The sequence below is a fragment of the Salmo salar genome, chromosome 03 (genome assembly GCF_965601325.2).
Source record: "Salmo salar chromosome 03, fSalSal1, whole genome shotgun sequence".
Classification (NCBI taxonomy): Eukaryota; Metazoa; Chordata; class Actinopteri; order Salmoniformes; family Salmonidae; genus Salmo; species Salmo salar.
Window position 1 is genome coordinate 89873284 of NC_138293.1, and position 15040 is coordinate 89888323.

General features: G+C 37.8%; 1 protein-coding gene across 4 annotated transcripts; it reads left to right on the top strand.

Moving 5' to 3' along the window:
- Positions 1 to 1156: 1156 nt before the first annotated feature.
- LOC106606433 (polymeric immunoglobulin receptor) lies at positions 1157 to 14726 on the top strand. Of its 4 annotated transcripts, XM_045715686.2 has the most exons (9): positions 1157 to 1439; positions 1955 to 2263; positions 2545 to 2856; positions 7744 to 7782; positions 9652 to 9795; positions 9900 to 9955; positions 12648 to 12731; positions 13071 to 13154; positions 13443 to 14422. In XM_045715686.2, exons 1-9 carry the CDS (start codon positions 1391 to 1393, stop codon positions 13563 to 13565), a joined length of 1200 nt encoding a protein of 399 aa, XP_045571642.1. In that variant the 5' UTR covers positions 1157 to 1390; the 3' UTR covers positions 13566 to 14422. The 4 variants fall into 4 exon arrangements, with proteins under 4 accessions (XP_045571642.1, XP_014058105.1, XP_045571643.1 ...); XM_014202630.3 differs by lacking the exon at positions 12648 to 12731 and having other exon boundaries at positions 13443 to 14726; XM_045715687.2 differs by lacking the exon at positions 7744 to 7782.
- Positions 14727 to 15040: the final 314 nt, after the last annotated feature.

The following is a 15040-nucleotide window of genomic DNA, read 5'->3' on the forward strand; positions in this document are numbered from 1 at the left end:
CTTTTTTAAACTATCTTTGTAGGGACTTTTGGGGATTTCAGGTCCCTACGAGGATAGAAGAAGAATTCCACACACACACACACACACACACCACACACACACACACACACACACACACACACACACACACACACACACACACACACACACACACACACACACACACACACACACACACACACACACACACACACACACACACACACACGCACAGGAAAGGGACTGATTAAGGGTACGAGTAACTCTCATTACATTACATTATACTACGCATACTACACTGGAAGATAGTTGTCTTGTTAGATAATCATCTCCTACATAGACATATTTCAGTCTGAGAATAGCTGACTCTAATGACAGTAATAGCACTATTTAGAGAAAAGGAGAAGCAGAGAGGCCTGTTAGAGAGGCCTGGAACCTGATGTGGGTTGAGAGTCAGGAAGTGAGGAAAACGGCCTTCATACACCAATTTCCCGGACTACAGTCACACGTTCAGAAATTCCATTAGCAGTCAACACTCAGGGGGAGAAGTATGTCAAATTCAGTCCCTTAAAGGCCCAGTGCAGTCAAAAATGTAATATTCCCTTGGTTTTATATTTCCACACTATGAGGTTGGAATAATATTTTAAAATTGTGAAAATTATGATAATGCCCTTTTAGTCAGTCTGTTTTGGTGGGTTGGCGTTTTGGCCTGCCTGGTCACCAGGCAGTAAATTATTTAATAAAACAATAAGAAATAGAGTTCCAAACATCTCTGCCTATAACACCTAGTTTTCAGTTTTTCAGTCACAACTCAGACTACTCCCAGACAGTCCTTGCAAATTCAAGCAAGAATTTTGCTTGAGAAATTGCTCTTTGCTAAGAAGCTATTTGTGTCTTTTTGACCATTTGAATTGAAAACAATTACAGTAAAAATATGATTTTTGCTTGTTCCAGTAATGCGCTGCGGAGGCTCCGTATGGAGGGTGTGACGCAATTGCGGAGCCTCCGGAGGCTTGCAGAGGCCAAATCAAGTTCCGTACGGTAATGCCATGAGCCTCCCAAATTGTGTAACAATGCAGAGGGCTCTGCATAGCTGCACATTGACATGATTGTTTGACAGTAGGTGGGGCGGTACGTCCAGTATAAACATAAACTCAGGTCCTTGACAACTTCCTTCACAACAGCTCTGCTCCGTGAAGCAAGAAGTATGAATGCCCTGACTTCTGTGGAGGCTGCATCGCTGTAAATGCTGTGTGGCCACTTCAGACGCCAGATTTGTACTTACTTGTTACCCAGAAATGATTTGACATTAAGATAAAAACAGCTGCAAACCTTTAAGCATAACAAACACTGAACAAACAGTTTCTATCTTGGTTCCCATCATATCGCTCAACATTAGTGGACAGTCACCATGTGGATCTCTGTGTGTCTGATCAGCTCTTTCCTTCATAGCACTGCAGGTGAGTCCTACAATATCCTAACATGTAGACTATGTAATATTTATAGCAAAGAAAACCTCCTACCTACCCTGCATAAGTAAAAGTGTCAGATAAATGTATTCAAACAACATCTGGCATGTGTTGAGAAATAGAAAGTTATCAGAATATCTTGCAGATTAAAAATACATACAGTCTGCTTCAGTAAACAGGAAACACAGAAAATGTTGCTGGTTGATTTTTTTTTTCCAATACAGATTTAAATGGGTTTCTTGGTTGTATGGTTTAATAACAATGTTTTATAGCATCGATTTTAAATAAATAAAATGCTGATGAAATCTCAGACCTGTCGATGTTCCAAAGTCAACTTAAGTGGATTGCTGTTTAAAGTACGAGCAAAATGTAAAATGACGCAAAGTAATCTGTTGATAGTTACTATCCATACAGATGTCATATTTGATGTGTATTGTTAATGGAGCTCTGTAATCCTGCAATGACATTAAAAACATTCTGCCGAATGTTGTTTTGTGTTTCAACAGGCTGCACTCTGTCAGTCACTAACTATGATGAGATCACTGTCTACTCAGGCCAGTCTGTTCTCCTGACCTGTTCATGTACTGAACCCCAGGCTAAACCTCCCAGCGTCACATGGACTAGACTCAATCAGCAGCATGAGATATTAACCAAGCCCTCACAGGATTCTCTCTACAGGGACAGAGTGAAGATGTTTAATAACAACTCTCCTGGGAACCTCTCTGTCCTCCTCTCACACGTCACAGAGGACGATGTTGGGTGGTACAGGTGTGGAATCAGTCATGCATACAGAGACATCAAACTCACTGTTAAAGGTAAGAGACGCTGCTAATATCAGGCTTACATCACTCTGTATAGAAAGTAAAACAGGAAACACACTTAAATAAAACAATCTATACACAATTAATGATATGGCCCATGTTAAAATATATCAGCCATTTCAAATGATTAGGTTTAAGACAGGTAGCAGTAGTATTGTTTGTAATGTTTGTTGTAATTGTTTGTTAAGTGTTTATGGTAGTAGTTGTAGAGAGCTATGATTTTCTGTAATCAGAAAAAGAAGTATCCAATAACACATTGCTTTGTGTTTCAACAGGCTGCACTCTGTCAGACCCTCGATCAAGGGTGGTCAATGGATCCCCAGGCCAGTCTGTTCTCCTGCCCTGCTCCTGTAGTAAAACCCAGGCTAAACCTCCCAGCTTCACATGGACTAAACTCAGGGATCACCAGACACCTGAGAGAATACCAACCCAGAGTGATCTCTACAAAGGCAGAGTGAATATCTTTAATAACACCGCTCCAGGGAACCTCTCGCTCCGCCTCTCACACGTCACTGAGGACGATCAGGGGTGGTACAGGTGCCAAATCAGCCGTGAAAAATACAGTGACATCAAACTCACTGTTAAAGGTAGGAGATGCAGCTAATATCAAGCTTACATCGCTGTATATATAGAAAGTAAAACAGGAAACTTAAAATGCAAAATGGATAAAAAATGAATGATATGGTTAGGTGTGTATGGTAGTAGTTGTAGAGATCTACCATTTTCTGTAATTAGAAAAATAAGTATCCAATAACGCTCTCGTTGGCTGGCCATCGCTTCATACTCGTCGCCAAACCCACTGGCTCCAGGTCACCTACAAGTCTCTGCTAGGTAAAGCCCCGCCTTATCTCAGCTCACTGGTCACCATAGCAGCACCCACCCGTAGCTATATCTCACTGGTCACCCAGGCTACCCACCTCCCACCTGAGATAATATCAACCCAGAGTGATCTCTACAGAGGCAGAGTGGAGATGTTTAATAACACCTCTCCTAGGAACCTCTCTCTCAGCCTCTCACACGTCACTGAGGACGATCAGGGGTGGTACAGGTGTGGAATCAGTGAGACTCAAGTGACAGACATCAAAATTGATATTCAAAGTAAGACAGACAATTCTGATTAATCACTTCAATAATTTTTCAACACCACTATTGATATTATCTACTCACTTTTGGAAATCATCTGTAGATATTGTAACAGCATACTGTAAATATTGTAACATAGTGTAGATATTGTAACAACATACTGTAGATATTGTAACAACATACTGTAGATATTGTATACAACATACTGTAGATATTGTAACAGCATACTGTAGATATTGTAACAGCATACTGTAGATATTGTAACAGCAAACTGTAAATATTGTAACATAGTGTAGATATTGTAACAGCATACTGTAAATATTGTATACAACATACTGTAGATATTGTAACAGCATACTGTAGATATTGTAACAGCATAATGTAGATATTGTAACAACATACTGTAAATATTGTAACAGCATACTGTAAATATTGTAACAGCATACTGTAGATATTGTAACAGCATACTGTAGATATTGTATACAGCATACTGTAGATATTGTAACAGCATACTGTAAATATTGTAACAGCATACTGTAGATATTGTATACAACATACTGTAGATATTGTAACAGCATACTGTAAATATTGTAACAGCATACTGTAGATATTGGAACAGCATACTGTAGATATTGTAACAACATACTGTAGATATTGTAACAGCATACTGTAAATATTGTAACAGCATACTGTAAATATTGTAACAGCATACTGTAGATATTGTATACAACATACTGTAGATATTGTATACAACATACTGTAGATATTGTAACAGCATACTGTAGATATTGTATACAACATACTGTAGATATTGTAACAGCATACTGTAAATATTGTAACAGCATACTGGAGATATTGTAACAGCATACTGTAGATATTGTAACAGCATACTGTAAATATTGTAACAGCATACTGTAGATATTGTATACAACATACTGTAGATATAGTAACAACATACTGTAGATATTGTATACAACATACTGTAGATATTGTAACAGCATACTGTAGATATTGTAACAGCATACTGTAGATATTGTAACAGCAAACTGTAAATATTGTAACATAGTGTAGATATTGTAACAGCATACTGTAAATATTGTAACAAAATACTGTAGATATTGTAACAGCATACTGTAGATATTGTAACAGCATAATGTAGATATTGTAACAACATACTGTAAATATTGTAACAGCATACTGTAAATATTGTAACAGCATACTGTAGATATTGTAACAGCATACTGTAGATATTGTATACAGCATACTGTAGATATTGTAACAGCATACTGTAAATATTGTAACAGCATACTGTAGATATTGTATACAACATACTGTAGATATTGTAACAGCATACTGTAAATATTGTAACAGCATACTGTAGATATTGGAACAGCATACTGTAGATATTGTAACAACATACTGTAGATATTGTAACAGCATACTGTAAATATTGTAACAGCATACTGTAAATATTGTAACAGCATACTGTAGATATTGTATACAACATACTGTAGATATTGTAACAGCATACTGTAGATATTGTAACAGCATACTGTAAATATTGTAACAGCATACTGGAGATATTGTAACAGCATACTGTAGATATTGTAACAGCATACTGTAAATATTGTAACAGCATACTGTAGATATTGTATACAACATACTGTAGATATTGTAACAACATACTGTAGATATTGTATACAACATACTGTAGATATTGTAACATACTGTAAATATTGTAACATACTGTAGATATTGTAACATACTGTAAATATTGTAACATACTGTAGATATTGTAACAAATATTGTAACAACATACTGTAGATATTGTAACAATATACTGTAGATATTGTAGCAACATACTGTAGATATTGTAACAGCATACTGTAGATATTGTAACAGCATACTGTAGATATTGTAACAGCATACTGTAGATATTGTATACAACATACTGTAGATATTGTAACAGCATACTGTAGATATTGTAACAGCATACTGTAGATATTGTAACAGCATACTGTAGATATTGTATACAACATACTGTAGATATTGTAACAGCATACTGTAGATATTGTAACAGCACACTGTAAATATTGTAACAGCATACTGGAGATATTGTAACAGCATACTGTAGATATTGTAACAGCATACTGTAAATATTGTAACAGCATACTGTAGATATTGTATACAACATACTGTAGATATTGTAACAACATACTGTAGATATTGTATACAACATACTGTAGATATTGTAACATACTGTAAATATTGTAACATACTGTAGATATTGTAACATACTGTAAATATTGTAACATACTGTAGATATTGTAACAAAATATTGTAACAACATACTGTAGATATTGTAACAACATACTGTAGATATTGTAACAACATACTGTAGATATTGTAACAGCATACTGTAGATATTGTAACAGCATACTGTAGATATTGTAACAACATACTGTAGATATTGTATACAACATACTGTAGATATTGTAACAGCATACTGTAGATATTGTAACAGCATACTGTAGATATTGTAACAGCATACTGGAGATATTGTAACAGCATACTGTAGATATTGTAACAGCATACTGTAGATATTGTAACAACATACTGTAGATATTGAAACAACATACTGTAGATATTGTAACAACATACTGTAGATATTGTAACAGCAACACTGTAGATATTGTAACAGCATACTGTAGATATTGTAAAAACATACTGTAAATATTGTAACAGCATACTGTAGATATTGTAATAGCATACTGTATATATTGTAACAGCATACTGTATATATTGTAACAGCATACTGTAGATATTGTAACAGCATACTGTAAATATTGTAACAGCATACTGTAGATATTGTAACAGCATACTGTAGATATTGTAACAGCATAATGTAAATATTGTGACAGCATACTGTAGATATTGTATACAACATACTGTAGATATTGTAACAACATACTGTAGATATTGTATACAACATACTGTAGATATTGTAACATACTGTAAATATTGTAACATACTGTAGATATTGTAACATACTGTAAATATTGTAACATACTGTAGATATTGTAACAAAATATTGTAACAACATACTGTAGATATTGTAACAACATACTGTAGATATTGTAACATACTGTAAATATTGTAACATACTGTAGATATTGTAACATACTGTAAATATTGTAACATACTGTAGATATTGTAACAAAATATTGTAACAACATACTGTAGATATTGTAATAGCATACTGTAGATATTGTAACAGCATACTGTAGATATTGTATACAACAAAATGTAGATATTGTAACAGCATACTGTAGATATTGTAACAGCATACTGTAGATATTGTAACAGCATACTCTAGATATTGTATACAACATACTGTAGATATTGTAACAGCATACTGTAGATATTGTAACAGCATACTGTAAATATTGTAACAGCATACTGGAGATATTGTATACAACATACTGTAGATATTGTAACAACATACTGTAGATATTGAAACAACATACTGTAGATATTGTAACAACATACTGTAGATATTGTAACAGCATACTGTAGATATTGTAACAGCATAGTGTAGATATTGTAAATACATACTGTAAATATTGTAACAGCATACTGTAGATATTGTAATAGCATACTGTAGATATTGTAACAGCATACTGTAGATATTGTAACAGCATACTGTAAATATTGTAACAGCATACTGTAGATATTGTATACAACATACTGTAGATATTGTAAAATACTGTAAATATTGTAACATACTGTAGATATTGTAACATACTGTAAATATTGTAACATACTGTAGATATTGTAACAAAATATTGTAACAACATACTGTAGATATTGTAACAACATACTGTAGATATTGTAACAACATACTGTAGATATTGTAACAGCATACTGTAGATATTGTAACAGCATACTGTAGATATTGTAACAGCATACTGTAGATATTGTAAAAACATACTGTAAATATTGTAACAGCATACTGTAGATATTGTAATAGCATACTGTAGATATTGTAACAGCATACTGTAGATATTGTAACAGCATACTGTAGATATTGTAACAACATACTGTAGATATTGTAACAGCATACTGTAGATATTGTAACAACATACTGTAAAACGAGGGCCCTTCCAGGCCAACAGCACTGCAGTACGTAGATTACCTGACCTGACAGACTGAGTTGAGTGAAATTGATAACACATTTCACCAACTGTTCTACTCATTAGATTTAGGTACATAATATAGATTTGTAATGTGCTTTTGCTCTGGCTAATGTTCCTCTTGTCTGTTACGGAAATACCAACCCCTCACAACCACTACCACCAAACGCACACCATTAACTCAACCGAATTGACTAGACAGCACAACATTCCTAATACCAACAACGTCACCTAAAGGTCAGTGAATGTTTGTTATGAAATTGTTCTCCATAAAAATAATATTAAAATGAAATCGTTTATATGTATGTTTCTGTTTATATAACCCATATTCCCATCAAAGGGCCAGTACATTTACAGAACTTTGAACAAAAATCAGTAGTCAAGCTGACCCCATAATCTCTTGTATTGGACTGTACTGGAAGAGTTCTCTTTTGCACACAGCCAAGCTACAGTGGGCTCCAAAATTACTGGCACCCCTGACTGGCAATGCACAAACTATGCTTAAACAAATATAAACAATATAATTATAGAGATAAAATCAAAATACCAACATGTGAGAAATACTGTACTTTATTAATGTTTCAAAGGAACCAACCAAAATAATTTTTTGATTTAATTAAAAATCAATGTCCTCCAAATCAACGTTTCACAATTAATGGCACCATTAAAGATTATTGTAAATAACATCTACCAAAATTAAACCACAAATAAAATTCCACATATTTAAGTTTATCTAAGTCTTAAGGAACTATATTGAGCCATTACACCACTTCCTGTTTCACTAGGGTATAAAAATGAGGTAACACACATGCAATATCCCGCTGTCATCCAACACCATGAAGAAAACAAAAGAACTGGCAGTTCAAAAGAGACAGATGGTCGTAGACCGTCATAAATCTGGTAATGGCTACAAGAAGATCCACAAACGATTGAATATACCACTGAGCACTGTCAGGACAATTATTAAAACATTCAAAAGATATGGAACAGTTGAAAACCTCATGGATAGAGGGCATTTTGCCCCCCAGGATAGAGAGGAGGATGGTGAGAGAAGCAACAAAATCCCCAAGAATCACTGTGAAAGAATTGCAGGCCTTGGTGGCGTCTTGGGGTCACCAGGTTTAAAAAAGCACCATCAGACGCCACCTCCACAACCACAGGCTCTTTGGAAGGGTTTCCAGAAGAAAGCCCTTTCTGACCCCAAGACACAGACGCAAGCGCTTGGAGTTTACCAAACGTCATTTAAATTATGACCGAAACAAGGTGCTCTGGTCAGATGAGACCAAAATTGAACGTTTTGGTCAGATACAGCATCGGCATGTTTGATATCGAAACATAGATGCATACAAGGAGAGGAACCTCATACCCACGGTGAAATATGGAGGGGAGTCAGTGATGTTTTGGGGCTGACTTAATTCCAGAGGTCCAGGGGCACTGGTTAAGAATGATGGCATAATGATTTCCACCAAGTATCAGGCAATTTTTGCTGACAATCTGGTTGCCTCTGCCAAAAGGCTGGGACTTGGCCGTAGGTGGACTTTCCAACAAGACAATGACCCAAAACATACCTCAAGATCCACACAGAAATGGTTCTGTGACAACAAAATCAATGTTCTGCCATAGCCATCTCAGTCGCCGGACCTCAATCCAATCGAAAACCTGTGGGCTGAGTGGAAGAGGGCAGTTGATAAGCGCAAACCCAAGATTGTGAAGGATCTTGAAAGGATCTGCATAGAGGAATGGTCCAAAATCCCTCCAAATGTGTTCCTTAACCTTGTCAAACATTACAGGAAAAGACTCCATGCTTTTATCCTTGCCAGAGGTGGTTGCACTAAGTACTGAATGAGGAGTACCAATAATTATGAAACCTTGATTTTGGTAAAATTTATTTTGTATTAAATAATTGCATGATTTTGGTTGGTTCCATTGAAACATTAATAAAGTACAGTATTTCTCACATGTTGGTATTTTGAGTTTATCTCTATAATTATATTGTTTATATTTTTTTAAGTATTGTTTGTGCATTGCTAGTCGGGGTGCCAGTAATTTTGGAGCCCATGGTATCTGTTACACTCTAGATTGACAGAACACTGTCATGTCCTTTAGGGGCAGACACATTGGGGACTTCAGGAGAAGATCCATCTGCTTCCCCTCAACAAAACAATACAATCCAATACATCTTACTGGCTGTTTTACCAGTCATACTGATCATCGCTGGAGTGGCTTTGTACATATACAAGAGAAACAAAGGTACAGTATGTATTCCATAATTGCAACCACTCAGAAAAGCAATGACTTCAGTGGAATGTGGAAATTATTTGTTTTGTGTATTAAACTCTGTTATTAATCCCCAGGAAAGAAAAACACGGAGGAGAAAAGTAGTGGGGGCAAAACAGAAGGAGAGAAAAAGGTAAATAAATCATTCAGAATCTCTATCACATTGAGAGTGATGGGAAAGGAAGATAGATAGAACAATCAATCAATCAATCAAATGTGTTTATAAAGCCCTTATTACATCAGCTGATGTCACAAAGTGCTGTACAGTAACGCAGCCTAAAAACACAAACAGCAAGCAATGCAGGTGTAGATGCACGGTGGCTAGGAAAAACTCCATAGAAAGGCCAGAAACTAGGAAGAAACCTAGAGAGGAACCAGGCTATGAGGGGTGGCCAGTCCTCTTAAGGCTGTGCCAGGTGGAGATTATAACAGAACATGGTCAAGATGTTCAGATGTTCATAGATGACCAGCAGGGTCAACTAATAATACTCACAGTGGTTGTCGAGGGTGCAACAGGTCAGCACCTCAGGAGTAAATGTCAATTGGCTTTTCATAGCCGATCATTCAGAGTATCTCCACCGCTCCTGCTGTCTCTAGAGAGTTGAAAACAGCAGGTCTGGGACAGGTAGCACATCCGGTGAACAGGTCAGGGTTCCATAGCCGCAGGCAGAACAGTTGAAACTGGAGCAGCAGCACGGCCAGGTGGACTGGCGACAGCAAGGAGTCATCAGGCCAGGTAGTCCTGAGGCATGGTCCTAGGGCTCAGGTCCTCCTAGAGAGAGAAAGAAAGAAAGAAAAAAAGAAAGAAAGAATTAGAAAGAGCATACTTAAATTCACACAGGACACTGGATAAGACAGGAGAAATACTCCAGACATAACAGACTGACCCAGGCCCCCGACACATAAACTACTGCAGCATAAATACTGGAGGCTGAGACAGGAGAGGTCAGGAGACACTGTGGCCCAATCCGACGATACCCCCAGACAGGGCCAAACAGGCAGGATATAACCACACCCACTTTGCCAAAGCACAGCCCCCACACCACTAGAGGGATATCTTCAACCACCAACTTACCATCCTGAGACAAGGCAGAGTATAGCCCACAAAGATCTCCGCCACGACACAACCCAAGGGGGGGCACCAACCCAGACAGGAAGATCACGTCACTGGCTCAACCCACTCAAGTGACGCACCCCTCCTAGGGACGGCATGGAAGAGCACCAGTAAGCCAGTGACTCAGCCCCTGTAATAGGGTTAGAGGCAGAGAATCCCAGTGGAGAGAGGGGAAACGGTCAGGCAGAGACAGCAAGGGTGGTTTGTTGCTCCAGTGCCTTTCCATTCAGCTTCACACTCCTGGGCCAGACTACACTCAGTCATAGGACCTACTGAAGAGATGAGTCTTCAGCAAAGACTTAAAGGTTGAGACCGAGTCTGCGTCTCTCACATGGGTAGGCAGACCATTCCATAAAAATGGAGCTCTATAGGAGAAAGCCCTGCCTCCAGCTGTTTGCTTAGAAATTCTAGGGACAGTAAGGAGGCGTGCGTCTTGTGAACGTAGCGTACATGTAGGTATGTACGGCAGGACCAAATCGGAAAGATAGGTAGGAGCAAGCCCATGTAATGCTTTGTAGGTTAGCAGTAAAACCTTGAAATCAGCCCTTGCCTTAACAGGAAGCCAGTGTAGAGAGGCTAGCACTGGAGTAATATGATCACATTTTGGGGTTCTAGTCAAGATTCTAGCAGCCGTGTTTAACACTAACTGAAGTTTATTTAGTGCTTTATCCGGGTAGCCGGAAAGTAGAGCATTGCAGTAGTCTAACCTAGAAGTAACAAAATCATATATTCATTTTTTCTGCATTAAGCTTCTGACTTTTGCAATGTTACGTAGATGGAAAAAAGCTGTCCTTGAAACAGTCTTGATATATTCGTCAAAAGAGAGATCAGGGTCCAGAGTAACGCCAAGGTCCTTCACAGTTTTATTTGAGACGACTGTACAACCATCAAGATTAATTGTCAGATTCAACAGAAGATCTCTTTGTTTCTTGGGACCTAGAACAAGCGTCTCTGTTTTGTCCAAGTTTAAAAGTAGAACATTTGCAGCCATCCACTTCCTTATGTCTGAAACACAGGCTTCCAGGGAGGGCAATTTTTGGGCTTCACCATGTTTCATCGAAATGTACAGCTGTGTGTCATCCGCATAGCAGTGAAAGTTAACATTATGTTTCCAAATGACATCACCAAGAGGTAAAATATATAGTGAAAACAATGGTGGTCCTAAAACGGAACCTTGAGGAACACCGAAATTTACAGTTGATTTGTCAGAAGACAAACCATCCACAGAGACAAACTAATATCTTTCCGACAGATAAGATCTAAACCAGGCCAGAACTTGTCCGTGTAGACCAATTTGGGTTTCCAATCTCTCCAAAAGAATGTGGTGATCGATGGTGTCAAAAGCAGCACTAAGGTCTAGGAGCACAAAGACAGATGCAGAGCCTCGGTCTGATGCCATTAAAAGGTCATTTTCCACCTTCACAAGTGCAGTCTCAATGCTATGATGGGGCTAAAACCAGACTGAAGCATTTCGTATACTTTGTTTGTCTTCAGGAAGGTAGTGAGTTGCTGCGTAACAGCTTTTTCAAAAATTTAGAGAGGAATAGGAGATTCGATATAGGCCGATAGTTTTTTATATTTTCTGTGTCAAGGTTTGGCTTTTTCAAGAGAGGCTTTATTACTCCACTTTTCACATCCCACTTATCATTGTGGTATTATATGGTTAATGGGACAAGGTTACTGTAGGTGTGTCTTATTTTCTGTCTCCTAGGATGAGTCCTCTGCAATGTGTGCCATGATTGCAGACAGAAACACTGGTTTAGGCGACAAGATAACAATACCGCTCAGTGCACCAGTAAGAGACAGTGTGTTTGTGTGTGTCTTAAAGACTGTTACTGGATCAAGTCATGTCAAATTCAGTGGCCAAATTAGGGTCTCAAGAAAGATAACGTCTCGATCATTGTGCTATTTCTGTGCTGTGGATGTCACTGTTTCGTCTCAAACAGGAGGCTGCTGAGAGGAAGACGGCTCATAACAACGGCTTGAATGGAGAAAATGGAATGGCACCAAACACATAGAAAACGGGTTCAATACCATTCCATTGATTCCAATCCAGCCATTACTATGATCCCATCCTCCCCAATTAAGGTGCCACCAGCCACCTGTGGTGTCTCATTGTATCTCTCCTCTCTAGGATGATCCCTCTGTAATGTATGATACGGTTCAAGAACCCAGAAACAACAACCAAGAGGAGACAACAACACCCCTCAGTGCTCCAGTAAGAGAAGTACTGTGTGTGTGTGTGTGTGTGTGTGTGTGTGTGTGTGTGTGTGTGTGTGTGTGTGTGTGTGTGTGTGTGTGTGTGTGTGTGTGTGTGTGTGTGTGTGTGTGTGTGTGTGTGTGTGTGTGTGTGTGTGTGTGTGTGTGTGTGTGTGTGTGAGTGAGTGAAAGAGAGGGGGTGTGTTTGTTAGTATAAACATTATCTACAGTGTAAATGAGTGTGAATCTGTGCATCCCTATAGATATCAGCAGCAGTGCCTGTGTCTCTTACTGTCCCTCTCTACAGGAGGATCCCTCAGTGACATACTCCACCATCGTCCACATGAAAGGAAAAAGGAACGCAGTAGTGAGTCTGGAGAGAGGTGGAGAAACAGAGTACGCCACTATCAAGACAGGCACGTTCTCCTAGAGCCACTGTACAATAGGCCTACAGCCATCTCACAGCCTTTTCCTGCAGAGAGATCTCATATTGGGCCCAGTATCAAGAGGTTTGATCTGGCACACATGACGATAAATATATTTCACTCTCTACTAAGACATGTTGAGTGGTTATCACAGGAAATCAGATGTTAACCTACAACCAAAATAATAAAGTCCCAGAGATATAGGCAAGATGATTGGTGAAGCAATAAGATACCATTTTGTTTTTGTGTAGCTGAGACAATCAAAGCAACTTATATGGCTTAAAGTTCAGCCAGTTCTCTTTTTATATCGTTGTTGTGCATTTATTTTTAAATCTGTAAACTTTTTGAAATAGAGACGGATGATTTCATACGTTTGAGAAAAGGGAAAATGTGGTTTGATGTGTCAAAGCAACAAAAAAAAAAGATTTCACAATCAGTATTGCAAGAGGTTGCTATCATCCATCTTAATTTATACACTATACTTCTTATTTTTCTGTCAAGTAACTGGTATACACTGAGCATTTCATCATTCTCGAAGTTGTGAAAACAACCTCAACATGTTGTCAAAACCTGTTAGTTAGCTACAGTACTTCCTCTTTCGTGTAATGGACAAATCACATATTGTGGACTTCCTGAAGAGGGAAAGCAGTCTAACAAGGTCATCAACTGAAGCATACACTTCTGAAGTGCACAACTAACAGGGAATGACATGTTTAAGTGTGTCCTTTTCTTTGTCATTTGACAAAGTCAGATTCTCCAATCATAACTGTAAATACACTGAACAAAGATATATACGCAACATGTAAAGTGTTGGTCCTACAGTATGTTTCATGAGCTGAAATAAAAGATCACAGAAATGTTCCATACACACAAAAAGCTTATTTCTATCCCAGGCCCACCCATGGCTGTACCTCTGCCCAGTCATGTGAAATCCATAAATTAGGGCCTAATTGATTTATTTCAATTGACTGATTTCCTTATATGAACTGTAACTCAGTAAAATGTTTGAAATTGTTGCATATTGCATTTCTATTTTTGTTCAGTATACATATGAGGACACCGAGATCCAGACTTCTGTAATTTTATCTAATCTGACAAATAAATGAATAACGCAAATCTATATTTTATACACAATAAAGAAAATAAATGATGGGTCAACATCTAAATATTGCTTCCAGTGTCGATCAACACTCACTAGAGAAGTAGGCAAAACTAGAAACGCCGCTCTGCGGACAAAAGGCAATTTTAAAACTCTTCTGTGACTCCTGCCATGTCTACAGACATCCCCAAACAAACAGAAACGCAGTGGTGGAAAGAGTACTCAATTGTCATACTTGAGTAAAAGTAAAGATACCTAAATAGAAAATGACTCAAGTAAAAGTGAAAGTCACCCAGTAAAATACTACTTGAGTAAAAGTCTAAAAGTATGTGGTTTTAAATATACTAAAGTATCAAAAGTAAATGTAATTGCTAATATATA

Coding starts and splice junctions, on each gene's coding strand:
- LOC106606433 (XM_045715686.2), top strand. CDS start 1,391: ATGTGGATCTCTGTGTGTCTGATCAGCTCTTTCCTTCATAGCACTGCA. Junction 1,440..1,954: donor TTTCCTTCATAGCACTGCAG/GTGAGTCCTACA, acceptor GTGTTTCAACAG/GCTGCACTCTGTCAGTCACT. Junction 7,783..9,651: donor ACCAACAACGTCACCTAAAG/GTCAGTGAATGT, acceptor CATGTCCTTTAG/GGGCAGACACATTGGGGACT.